The following is a 12,286-nucleotide window of genomic DNA, read 5'->3' on the forward strand; positions in this document are numbered from 1 at the left end:
TTAAGTTGCGAACCAGCCAAAAAATAAACTCAGGAGGAAGTGGAAGAGACAATACTGGAGAATAGTTAAGCCAAACTGTGAACCAGTTAAATAAATAGAGATAGAAGTGGCGGAAAACACTGTTGGGAAATAGCTATTATGAATCAGTTAAATATTAGACTTTAAAATAAAGTATTTTGGGAGTGACAAATTTTAGATGGAAATGTTGACTGACTTAGAAATAATTAAGAGAGGAGGGAAATACTCTTTGTCAAGATTATGGATACTAATTGCCATTTAAAAGAGGTACAATATAGACTCGATGTAATGGGTCTTAGAAATGAGGAATATATATGAAATATTGATTGTTAAAATGACAAAGATTTGGAATGATGTCTATTTGGAAATAATTGTTTAGAATTTAGGGTGACATAGTGGAACGTTCAAAATCTAAATGTTTAGAATAAGATTTCTTTTTCTCTTTTTTTCTTTTTTTTTTTTAAAAGAGGTAAATGAATAAAATTTGGAACACAATTGGTTGAGGGAATGTGAGTAATTGTATTTATTTTATACTGGATAAAATCCTTGCTCTAAAAAGATGTATTTTATGTTTCATGTTTTTTTTTTTAAAAAAAAAACTTTTCAAAAAAAATGCAAGTAGAAAAATAGGGACCACCTTTGGTGGGAAGATAACAGCGTTCCGTGCGCCTTTGGCTTTGAGTCATGCCGGCAACATGACCACGGAGATGTCTTTGGACAGCACTGGCTCTTCGGCTCTGAAACGGAGATGAGCACCACCCCCTAGAGTTGGGAACAACTAGCACATATGTACGAGGGTAACCTTTACCTTTACTTTATTTATGTGCCAGCCATATCCCTCTTAATGCAAAAGGATGGGTTCCAGGTGATTCTTCCTGGACTTGGCTTCAAGGAGTGAATGTCTCCCCTGCAAATGGGTGAATGTCTTCACCCAAATATTCAGAAAGACAGTGAGAATAGTTTGTTTTTGAATATATGGGAGATTGTGCCATGCCTGGAAGAAACACTGAGCTGGAGAAAGGAAACCCCTGCTAATATATGGCACACCCCAACATCTACACAAGTTCTTCTTGCTTTCTAAGCATCCTGGAAGATCAGCACAGTTTAGGAAAAGTCTCATCCCTCTGCCTTCCAAAGGGGAGAACAGGAAAGTCTGCTCTTATAGAAACATTTAGGAAGTGGACAAAGGTCCAGCCATTTTTTGAATACATCCGAAATCAGAGCAGCATGAAGGGAAATCCTTGCTCCTTGAGGTTTGGGAACAGTGAGAACTACAGGGAAGACTAAATGTTCTCCACCATTGAATTAGGCTCCAATGTCTCTCCCGAGGAAGCCATGAATCTGACTCATTAGGTCTCAAACATGACAGTCAGTAAGTGAGAAGACGGAACACAACCTACATCACTAACATTATAGTGTAGGTCCAACAAGGGGCAGATGATCTGTGGCATCCCACAGTGCTCAACTACAATTTTCATTAATGCTTTGGGCAATATTGTAGGAATTTACATTTAATGATATCTGGGGAAGTTCAGGAATAAGTGGACAGCCTCAGGTGACTTATGCCTGGATTTAAAAAAAACAACAACAAAGCAGAAGAATGATGAGCAATGAATAAGCATTTCTGTTGTGGTCTGCCAGCAGCCTGCGGAGCTGGCAGCAGATTCGGACAGTGAGGAGGCTGGGGAGGATCGTGGGCCAGTCCTGGAGTCTGGGGAAGGCTCAGACAAGGACTCTGCATCAGAGGCAGAGATGGGCCCAGGGCCATCTAGGACTTATGTGCGGACTCCGGAGCCTCCAGAGAGGCAGAGGAGCAGGGGGAGCCTGTTCCTAGTGTGCGCATGCGCAGAGCTGCCAGAAGGCAAGAACAGTTAAAACAAAAGGGACGACTTGGGAGTAAGGCTTGGAGATGATTGGCCCCTCCCATAAGACATAAAGGAAGAGCAAAGGCACATGGGCCTTTGCAGGAAGCAACGTTGTGGATGGTGTCTGTACTTTGAAGCTCCGTTTTTGACTCCGTGTTTCCGTGTGGCCTTGCCAAGATAATTGCCAATTAGGTCTTTGGAAGCGTGTCAAAGAAGATAAAGGTGGGTGTTTACCAGCCTTATCCGAAGGACTGTGGCAGACTTCTGTTGGACTATTTATAAACTCTTGGTGAGTCAGCACATGCTGTGAATGAAAGGAATTCACAACCATTAAAATTAAAAAAGGGGGGGTTTGAGGGACTAATAGTGTGCTTTTTACTATATCAGGAAGCCTAGGTCAGAACAATTTCCCTGAGCCAGCTGTTTGTTCTCAAGAGAGTCCTGGATAGGTGAATATAAGTGTCCCAGGGTAATGTTGCAGGGTCAGTCACTGTGATTAGAGGTTGTGACTTCCGAGCTTTTGGACTTACGCTGGAGCCCATCCTCAGGGAAATTCACCACACAGAGAACAGCCCAGAGCACACAGAAAAAGTTCCCCGAGGATAAGCTTCAGCATGAGTCCAAAAGCTCGGAAGATAAAATCTCTGATCCCCGTGACCGACCTGGATTGGATCCTGCAGCCCTCGATAGGCTTCCTAAATTTCATTGTCTCCGGTTTATTCTAAAGGTAACGGCAAATTTGCTTAGTCTTTTCCCACTTTCCAATGTAACAACACCGGAGGACTACTTCATACCTGATAGAGACAGTGGCAAACACTCCGCAGCTGGGGTGGGAACTCGGTGGAAGAGTTGATGATGGCATGGAAGAACTTCTCAGTCATCTGAAGAAGGCTCCGCTGGTTACTGTCGAGGCTTTCACTGGATTCCAACCTGTAAGACAAGCCTGTGATAGCTCTCCCAAGCTCCCTGGCTTCCCTTTAAAAAAAATGGCTCAGGTGTGTGGCTTCTGCAAGATCCACACTGCAGCCATAGTTCTCTCCTGCTTAGTGCTACAAAGAACACAGAAGGGAGGCAGACTTGGAATTAGAGTAGAAATTAACAACAGGATTGCCAAGCTGCCAGGCTGAATTGTCTGGGAGTTGCAATTCCAACACGCTGGATGGTAACTCTATCAGTGATTGCGAACGTTTTGAGCTTGACATGTCAAAAATCCAGAAAATGCCTGCCTTGACTCGGCTGGTGTGTCACACAGGCAAAGATATACACACCCTAGACAAACAAGGCCTCATCAGACCCTCTGAAAGTCATACAAGTCAGCTCTGCTCTCAGAAGGCCCCTGGAGCCTCCGAAAATCAGGTTAAAATGCTCACATGGCTTTTGGAGGCTTCAGAGGACCCATAGGGACAAGGCCCTCTTGCAGGATTTCCAGCGAGTCCAGAGGCCACAGGTGTCAAAAGTTCACCATCACCAGTCCACATTCAAGATTCCAACTGGATCATCCATTATCAGAGGATTGAGTCTTCACCATTATCTATTCGTAAACAATCAACTTGTGCTAATTAGGCTGTGCTGAAACCGAAATGGGCTATTTCTTCTTGCTGGAGGTAAATTGCTGGGAGGCAGAGGCCAAAGGGTGGGGGGCAGTGGGTAGGAGGGGCTACATTCGGTGTATAAGAAGCACCCAAATTTTCACCCCCTTTTATGTGGGAAAAAGGTGCGTCTTATACTCCGAAAAATATGGTAGGTAGCAAAAATTCAACATGGCAGTAAAGGAATAAGTGCATTCAATAACTGCTCCAAGAAAGAGGCTGTTTTTCTCCGTTTCTATCCATCCCATCATATACAGGAGAGGGAGGCTCCAGGTGTTGATTAGAGAATGTAATCTAGATCAGCCTTTCTCAAACTTGGCACCTTTTAAGATGTGTGGACTTCAACTCCCAGAATTCCCCAGCCAGAGTTCTGAGAGCAGAAGTCCACACATCTCAAAGTTGCTAAGGTTGAAAAACACTGATCCAGACCAGTGTTTCTCAATCTTGATGACTTTAAGGTGTTATGGACTTCAACTCCCAGAATACCCCAGCCAGCCATGCTGGCTCAGGTATTCTGGGAGTTGGGAGTCCACAAATCTTAAAAGATTGAGAAACGCTATGATAGACAGAATGCTCTTCTCCTAACTCTTATTTTTCCTCACAACAATCCTACCAGACAATCCTGTTGGCCTTTTAGAAAACCCTTAACACCTGGCTGGGCATGGAATTAAAAAAAGTGTTGAAAAAAATAGTCTTGAAAGAAAGCTCATGTCTTGCCTCTTTCTGACAAAAATCCAGAGATAAAGACCTTTATTATTCAAACTTCAAAACCAGGGAGAAAAACAAAAAGAGGAGGAAAAATAAGAAAGAGTACAAACTTTGCCCTCCTTCTCCTCTGGCCCGCCCTTCCTCTCCCCATCACTATTCCAAAATCAAACCTTGTAGGGTCCACTTCGAAGCTCACAGGCTGCCATTCTGGGGATGTAATTACAGTTCTTAATAAAGGCTCCAAAAGCTTCTGTAGGTAGGTTGCACCATACACCTGCATGAGAGAGTTTACCCCTGTTCAAATTGGTTTCAGCCGAGAAAAAAAAAGTATAAGCTCGTTCCCACCTTTAGCTTTTTACTATATCTTGACCATTTTGTTCCTTTTCATGCTTTTGTACCTAACATCTGCAAAGCCTCTCTTGTGGAGGGAGGTGGTCAGAGATCTCTTTTTCCTATGCAAGTTTTCAGTAGCATACAGTTTTCCTACTGGCACACAAGGAAAAGAGGCTGATTGGGAAATCCGGCAAGCAGAGCCGAGAACAAAAAGAAAGGGGAATACCCCGAAATCACGAGGTCCAGGGGCAATCTAAAAACTGAAACTGCTGCAGCAAAAAATCTTGACAGCTATCACTTAGGCATTAAAAAAGACAGCATGCCACCCTAAACTGGATTTTTAAAAAGTCTGCCTGCATCCTTAATAACTGTCGGGCTGGGAATTCTGTGTAGTAGTTAAAATCAGCATACAGAATCATTTTACTATGATTTAGTTCAGACAAAGGAGAATCATTTTACTATGATTTCATTCATACAGGAGATCCAAAAGATCTCCTGTATGGAGAATTACTGCAGGGAAAGCGCCTTAGAGAGAGACCACAGCTATGATATAAGGATATTTGCAAGAGGGATCTAAAGGCCTTGGGAATGGACATTAATGACTGGGAAACCTTGACCTCCGATCATTCAGCTTGGAGGCTAAAGACACAGCATGGCCTTCTCCAATTCGAAGAGACACTTGTTCGGCAGGCTGAGGCAGTCCCGGAACCAGCGAAATCTGGGGACTGGGCAGGGGACAGAATGTATCTGCCCTCAGTGTGGAAGGGATTGCCACTCTCGAATTGGCCTTTCTAGTAACACCAGATGCTGTTTTAGGACCTCTTTCCAGAGCACGATACCATAGTCTCTTGAGACTGAAGGTGGCCAATGATTCAGACAACAGTTACAACTTCAAACCTGTATATTAAGAGGGAAGGCCAATTTTTTCCAAGTCCATCTGGTTTGCTGTGTCTTAACCTTTTGCCCCAAATCACTCTGCACGTCAAAACCAGATTTGAAGGTCAAATGTACCTTAAAGCAGAAAGTCATTATTTTGCTAGCCAGACTGTTTCCCCTGAAGAGCGTTTGCATGGAATCGGCCAGCTCCACTTCTTTAGAAAACATGTTCCAGAGCAGCTGGTAAAGCAAGTGCCTCGAGTCGAAAAGGGTGACGAGGACACGAGCTAGTTCATCCTTCGGGGGGAAAAAAGGAAGAAAAACAGAAAGAGTTTTAAATTAGGTTTTGTTCTTGATTCGCTGAATAAGCCACAGTTGGATGGGTTCGTGCAGCATTCAAAACTACAAGCCAATACAGTTAACAAGACTGGAATTACAATTACAATATATCCTTGTTTAATGCCCATTCACTTAGCAACCACCTGAAGCTCCGATAGTCCTTGCCAGAGCTACTTATTACCTGTTTTTGAAGTTCCGATGGCCAGGCAGACACACTCTGCAGCCAGAGGATCCCATTTGGGGTGCTTGGCACCCAGCTTGCATTTATGGCCATTTGCAGTATTCTGTAGTCACCCAAAGGTGCTTTCTCAAGAGGGAACTGGACTTTCTTGTTTCTCCTTTGAAGACATTTCGCTTCTCATCCAAGAAGCTTCTTCAGCTCTTGAAAAAGCACCTGGATGACTGAGAATCTCCATAGACATTCTGCACTCACATGACCAGGATTTTCAACCTTTTTTGCAGGTTTCCAGCATTTACTTCTGGTTTCCGGCAGAAAACAGCCGTTGGAAAAATGGGTTCACTGAGGTGTTTGTGTAACAACTGTAGAGTTCATTTAATACCAGCCGCAAAAAAAATAAATAAAATAAAATCGGAGGCAGTTCTGCAGTGAACCAATTAACGAATGTCACAAGTGACAAGTTACAGCCATAATTCTCTGGTCAATTACAGTTATAAATCAAGGACTACTCTAATAAAAACAACGTCTAACTCATTTCAGAATTAGCTCAAATATATCCATTCAGGTCAGTTCTTTTTAATCTGTCTCTTAAAATAAAACTTTGCAGATATTCCTTTTATTAAGTTGTTAAGAAACAAAAAGCCTCTGTCATTGGAATGTAGACCTCCTGAAGAAAGGGTGTCAAACTCAAGGCCCGGGAGCTGGAGCTGGCCCACAGGTGCTTAGATCTGGCCTGAAACAGAAAAGGACTGGCCCGCAGTGCCTCTGCTAGTGAAAATGGAGCTTGAAAGGGGGGGGGGAATCCATTTTCACTGGGAGAGGGCTGCAGGCGGCTAGCCAGGCCGAAAATGGGGCGGGGGGGGCGGCGCATGGCTAAAACTAAACTAAAAACAAAACAAAAGGAGAAATGTTTTCCCTTTTGCATTTGAGCATGCAAGAAGGGACAGGAAAGAAGAAAGGGAAAGAGGAAAGACAAAGAAGGAAAGATGTGAAGAGAGCAAGGAACAAAATAAGGAAAGGGAAAGAAGAAAGGAAAATGAAGAGGGAAGAAAAACAAAGAGAAGGAAGGAAGGAAGGAAGGAAGGAAGGAAGGAAGGAAGGAGGAAGGAAGGAAGGAAGGAAGGAAGGAAGGAAGGAAGGAAGGAAGGAAGGAAGGTTATAATGAGAGTGAGGGAGGGTCTCAGGGAAGTCCTGCCTTAGCACTTGGCCACCACAGGTGCCGACACCATGGCCATACCCCCGCCCACACCCCTGCCCAGCCTCCGAGGTCAAACACAACCCTGATGCGGCCCTCAATCATATTGAGTTTGACACCCCTGTCCCAGTGGTGGGATTCAAATTTTTTTACTACCGGTTCTGTGGGCGTGGCTTGGTTGGCGTGGTATGGCTTGGTGGGCAGGGCAGGGGAAGGATACTGTAAAATCTCCATTCCTTCCCCACTCCAGGGGAAGGATACTGCAAAATCCCCATTTCCTCCCGATCAGCTGGGACTCGGGAGGCAGAGAATAGATGGGGGCGGGGCAAGTCAGAGGTGGTATTTACTGGTTCTCTGAACCACTCAAAATTTCCGCTACCGGTTCTCCAGAACTGGTCAGAACCTGCTGAAACCCACCTCTGCCCTGTCCTAAAGGAATCCTTTTTGTCTCCCTTTTGCCAGTCCCCGTTGTATATAACACAATTGTAACTCACATTCAACATTCACCAATTTAAGGCCATAAAGGAGCCACCGACAGTGAAATTCATCTTACCCACTGGGAACAAGGCACCACGTTTGCCAAGGCCATAGCAATGGGCAATTCTCCCTGGTCACCCATCATGGTGACCAACTCCACCAATCTCTCAAACCGATCCGCCAGCACAGTTTCCGCCAAGGTGTCGAACTCAGTGCCCTGCTGCAGAATTTTGGTGAGGACCTCCATGAACGTAGCTCTCGTCTGGAGATCTTTGTGATATCCTAACCCTAGAAACCAACAACAAAAGATGGAGAGTTTGAGTACAGTTTTGCATTTCCAAAGTCCACAAAGTAAAGGAGAAGGCTCATTCATTTTTACCTATAGAGTGCATAAGGCCACTATCCACGTTTGCGTTGAGCAAGTTTGACATAGCCAGAACGGTGCAGTGCCGCAAGGAAGCCAACCTTCGAGACATCCCACGTTTCCGCCCGCCTGTTTGTGCACTCTCATCTTCCACTTCACTGCAGTCATTAAGGAGGTTCATAAACAGGGTGAAGTACCTAAATGTATATTTTTTAAAAAAAAGGTTTGCATCGCTCTTGGAAGATCTTCTCATAATCAATAAAAGTGGTAACCTCAAACATTTTATCAGCAAAATAGATGCCTTTGTACATGACATATTCAGCATTCAGACATGCATCCCCAAGTTCATTTGCAGGATATCTACTCTTACAGTGGATATAAAAAAAAAGTCTAGCTTTTTATTGTTATTTTTCTTATTCTTCAGTTCTTCTTGGACGAGAAGTGAAATGTTTTCAAAGAAAACACCAAGAAAGTCCAAGTGCCTTTTGGAAAAAGGACATTTGGGATAACCATGACTTGATTGAGAATCTCCACAGTCATTTCAGTTGTTTTTCTTTCTTTTCTTTTTTTATTATCACTGTGTTTCCCCAAAAATAAGACCCTGTCTTATATTTTTTTTTGAACCCTGAAATATGGTTTATGGTTTGGTTTATGGTTTATTTGATTTGTATACCGCCCTACTCCCGAAGGACTCAGGGCGGTGAACAGCCAACAATAAAATACATAAATACAAAAAATTTAAAAACCAGATTAAATCAGATTAAATCATTTTGGCCCAGACAGATTAAAACACCCCAATAATTTAAAAACAGATTAAAATTTACATATTTAAAAAGGGAAGAAATTAGGCCAAGCCCGCCTGCTGGAATAAAAAGGTCTTCACAGCACGGCGGAAGGAGCGCAGATCCGGGATCCTCCGTATCTCCGGGGGGAGCTCATTCCAGATGGTAGGTGCCCCCACAGAGAAGGCTCTCCCCCTAGGGGCCGCCAGTCGACACTGTTTGGCTGACGGCACCCGGAGGAGTCCCTCTCTATGAGAGCGTACTGGCCGGTGGGAGGCTATTGGTGGTAGTAGGCGGTCCCGTAAATAACCAGGTCCTAAGCCATGGAGCGCTTTAAAGGTGGTAACCAAAACCTTGAAGCGCACCCGGAAGACCACTGGGAGCCAGTGCAGCTCGCGCAGGAGAGGTGTTACATGGGAGCGCCATGTCGCTCCCATTACCACCCGCGCGGCTGCACTCTGCGCCAGTTGGAGCCTCCGGGTGCTCCTCAAGGGGAGCCCCTTGTAGAGAGCATTACAATAGTCCAGGCGGGAGGTGACGAGGGCATGAGTGACCATGCGTAACGAGTCCCGATCCAGAAAGGGACGCAACTGGCGAATCAGGCGAACCTGATAAAAAATCCTCCCGGTCACGGCCGTCAAATGCTCTTCTAAAGACAGCCGTGAGTCCAGGAGGACGCCCAAGTTGTGGGGGCCAATGATTCGCCCCCAATAGTCAGTGATGGCGTCAACTGACTATATCGGGACGTCGGAAACCACAGCCACTCGGTCTTGGATGGGTTGAGCTTGAGCCTGTTCCTCCCCATCCAGATCCGTACGGCCTCCAGGCACCGGGACATCACTTCAAGGGCATCGTTGGGGTGATCCGGGGTGGAGATGTACAGCTGGGTGTCGTCAGCGTACTGATGGTACTCCACCCCGAAACCACGGATGATCTCGCACAGCGGCTTCACATAAATGTTGAACAGGAGAGGCGAGAGGACCGACCCTTGCGGCACCCCACATATGAGGGGCCTCAGGGTCGACCTCTGTCCCCCTGTCAACACAGACTGCGACCGGTCAGAGAGAAAGGAGGAGAACCACCGCAACACAGTGCCTCCCACCCCTAACTCTTCCAACCGGTGCAGCATGATACCATGGTCGATGGTATCAAAAGCCGCTGAGAGATCTAACAGGAGCAGGACAGAGGAGCACCCCCTGTCCCGAGCCCTCCAGAGATCATCAACCAACGTGACCAATGCCGTTTCCGTGCTGTACCCGGGCCTGAAGCCCGACTGGAACGGATCCAGATACGTCGTTTCATCCAGGTGCTGGGGGAGCTGTTGCGCAACCACTCTCTCAACAACCTTCACCACAAAACGAAGGTTGGAGACCGGACGATAATTTACCAACATTGCCGGGTCCAGGGAAGGCTTCTTGAGGAGAGGCCTCACCACCGCCTCTTTCAAGGCGGCAGGAAAGACACCCTCACCCAACGAAGCATTTATAATCCCCTGGAACCAGCCTCTTGTCACCTCCCGAGAAGCCAGCACTAACCAGGAGGGACACGGGTCCAATAAACTAGTGGTCGCGTTCAGTCTACCCAGAATCCTGTCCACGTCCTCAGGGGTCACAGGATCAAACTCATCCCAGATAACATTCTCAAGACCTGCCCCAGTCCCTCCCCCTGAGACTACCCAGTCGGAGTCCAAATCTTCCCGAATCTGAGTGATTTTGTCATACAGATATTGAACAAAATCCTCGGCTCTACCCTCCAAGGGGTCCTCCCGCGCTTCCTGGTGGAGCAGGGAGTGGGTCACCCTAAACAGGGCGGCCGGGTGATTATCTGATGACGCAATAAGAGCAGCAAAATAGCTACATTTCGCTGCTTTTATCGCCACTAGGTAATTCCTAATATGAGATCTTACCAGTGTCCGGTCAGATTCAGAAAGACTGGCCCTCCAACTACTCTCTAGGCGTCTTTTCCGGCGCTTCAACTCCCTCAGCTCCTCAGTGAACCAAGGAGCTAAATGAGATCGGCGCCGGGTCAGAGGCCGCAAAGGCACGACCCGATCCAGAGCTCCAGCGGCCGCCCTGTCCCAGGCGGCCACTAGGTCTCCAGTCGAGGCGTGTGCCAGAGCCTCAGGGAATGGCCCAAGCTCCATCTGGAACCTATCAGGTTCCATCAGGCGCCTGGGGCGGAACCATCTTACCGGCTCCGCCTCCCTGCGGCGGGGTGTAGCGGTTCGAAGGTCGAGACGAAGGAGAGAGGGATCGTTGGTCTTACCTGATACGTTCCTTCTCGTTGAGTGGAGACAGCAGCCAGCGTGGGTAGTGCCCATCCAATCAGCTAGAAGGACTGAGCCTGCCAATTATTCTTAGTCCCGCCTCTGTTGCCGGGCAGGCCAGCTTTGGCGAAGACTGAAGACAGACTCGGTGTGTGGGACCAAGAAGAAACCAAGATAGAAAGACAGAAACATGCCGAGTCCAGCTCAAAGACAAAAAGGGGAGGGTCTGGCTGCTGTCTCCACTCAACGAGAAGGAACGTATCAGGTAAGACCAACGATCCTTCTCCATTGAGAGTGGAGACAGCAGCCAGCGTGGGACATACCCAAGTTCACTGTCCCGATGTCAGGGGGGGATCACGCTGGACCGCATTGTCCTCTCCGGCAACAACCCGTTGTAGAACCCGGCGACCAAAGGAGGCTTCGGCCGACGCAAACTGGTCGAGTTTGTAGTGCCGGATGAAAGGGCTAGGAGAAGTCCACGTGGCTGCCCTACAAATTTCTAGCAAGGAAGCCTGAGTTGCCCAAGCTGCCGTCGTAGCTGCACTTCGGGTGGAGTGAGCTGTCAAACCTGAAGGACGCGGAAGGGATCTAACGTCATAGGCTGTGGCAATCGTCTGGCGAATCCAACGGCCGATAGTTGAAGACGAGACCTTACTGCCTTGAGATGTAGGTAAGAAGGAGACAAAAAGCGACTCCGAACGACGGAAAGGGGCTGTCCTCTTTAGATAAATTCGCAGGGCCCGCCGGACATCAAGGGAGTGCCAACGACGTTCCCGAGGATGAGAAGGTCGGGGGCAGAAATTTGGCAGAACTAGCTCCTGTGCACGATGAAAGACGGAATTCACCTTTGGCACGAATGTCGGGTCCAAACGGAGTACCACTCGGTCTGCGTGGAAAACACAAAGGTCCGAACGAGTGGACAAGGCGGCGAGCTCGGATATGCGGCGAGCCGAAGTAATGGCCACTAGGAAGGCAACCTTGCAGGTGAGAAGTCTGAGACTGGTGGTCCGAAGTGGCTCGTACGGAGGACTCGTAAGAGACTGTAAGACCAGAGGGAGATCCCAGGACGGGTAGCGATGCAGAACAGGGGGGCATAAGTTCTTTGCTCCCCGGAGAAAACGCCGAACTAAAGGGTGATGAGCCAGAGACGGCAAGGAGCCGCAGGTAAGTACTGAAGATAATGCTGCAATGTGACGGCGGAGAGTGTTGGGGGAGAGACCTTGGGCGAGACCCTTCTGCAAAAACATCAGAATATGTATAATAGACGGTTGTAAGGGTGAGACACCAACCCGACTA

The 12,286-nt window shown here is 47.1% G+C and overlaps 1 protein-coding gene across 1 annotated transcript in view; it reads right to left on the reverse strand.

The window, feature by feature from the left end:
• The window catches only part of NF1 (neurofibromin 1), a 246,119-nt gene that overhangs the window by 167,970 nt on the left and 65,863 nt on the right, over positions 1-12,286 (reverse strand). The window contains exons 26-30 of the mRNA XM_070932037.1: positions 7,958-8,139; positions 7,655-7,866; positions 5,525-5,686; positions 4,351-4,454; positions 2,678-2,813 (exon numbers count right to left, since the gene is read on the reverse strand). Coding sequence (XP_070788138.1) covers positions 2,678-2,813; positions 4,351-4,454; positions 5,525-5,686; positions 7,655-7,866; positions 7,958-8,139 — 796 coding nt within the window. The remainder of the gene's footprint in view (positions 1-2,677; positions 2,814-4,350; positions 4,455-5,524; positions 5,687-7,654; positions 7,867-7,957; positions 8,140-12,286) is intronic.

This window comes from Pituophis catenifer, unplaced genomic scaffold (assembly GCF_029215685.1).
Source record: "Pituophis catenifer annectens isolate HBS135680 unplaced genomic scaffold, rPitCat1.0.hap2 SCAF_1, whole genome shotgun sequence".
Classification (NCBI taxonomy): Eukaryota; Metazoa; Chordata; class Lepidosauria; order Squamata; family Colubridae; genus Pituophis; species Pituophis catenifer.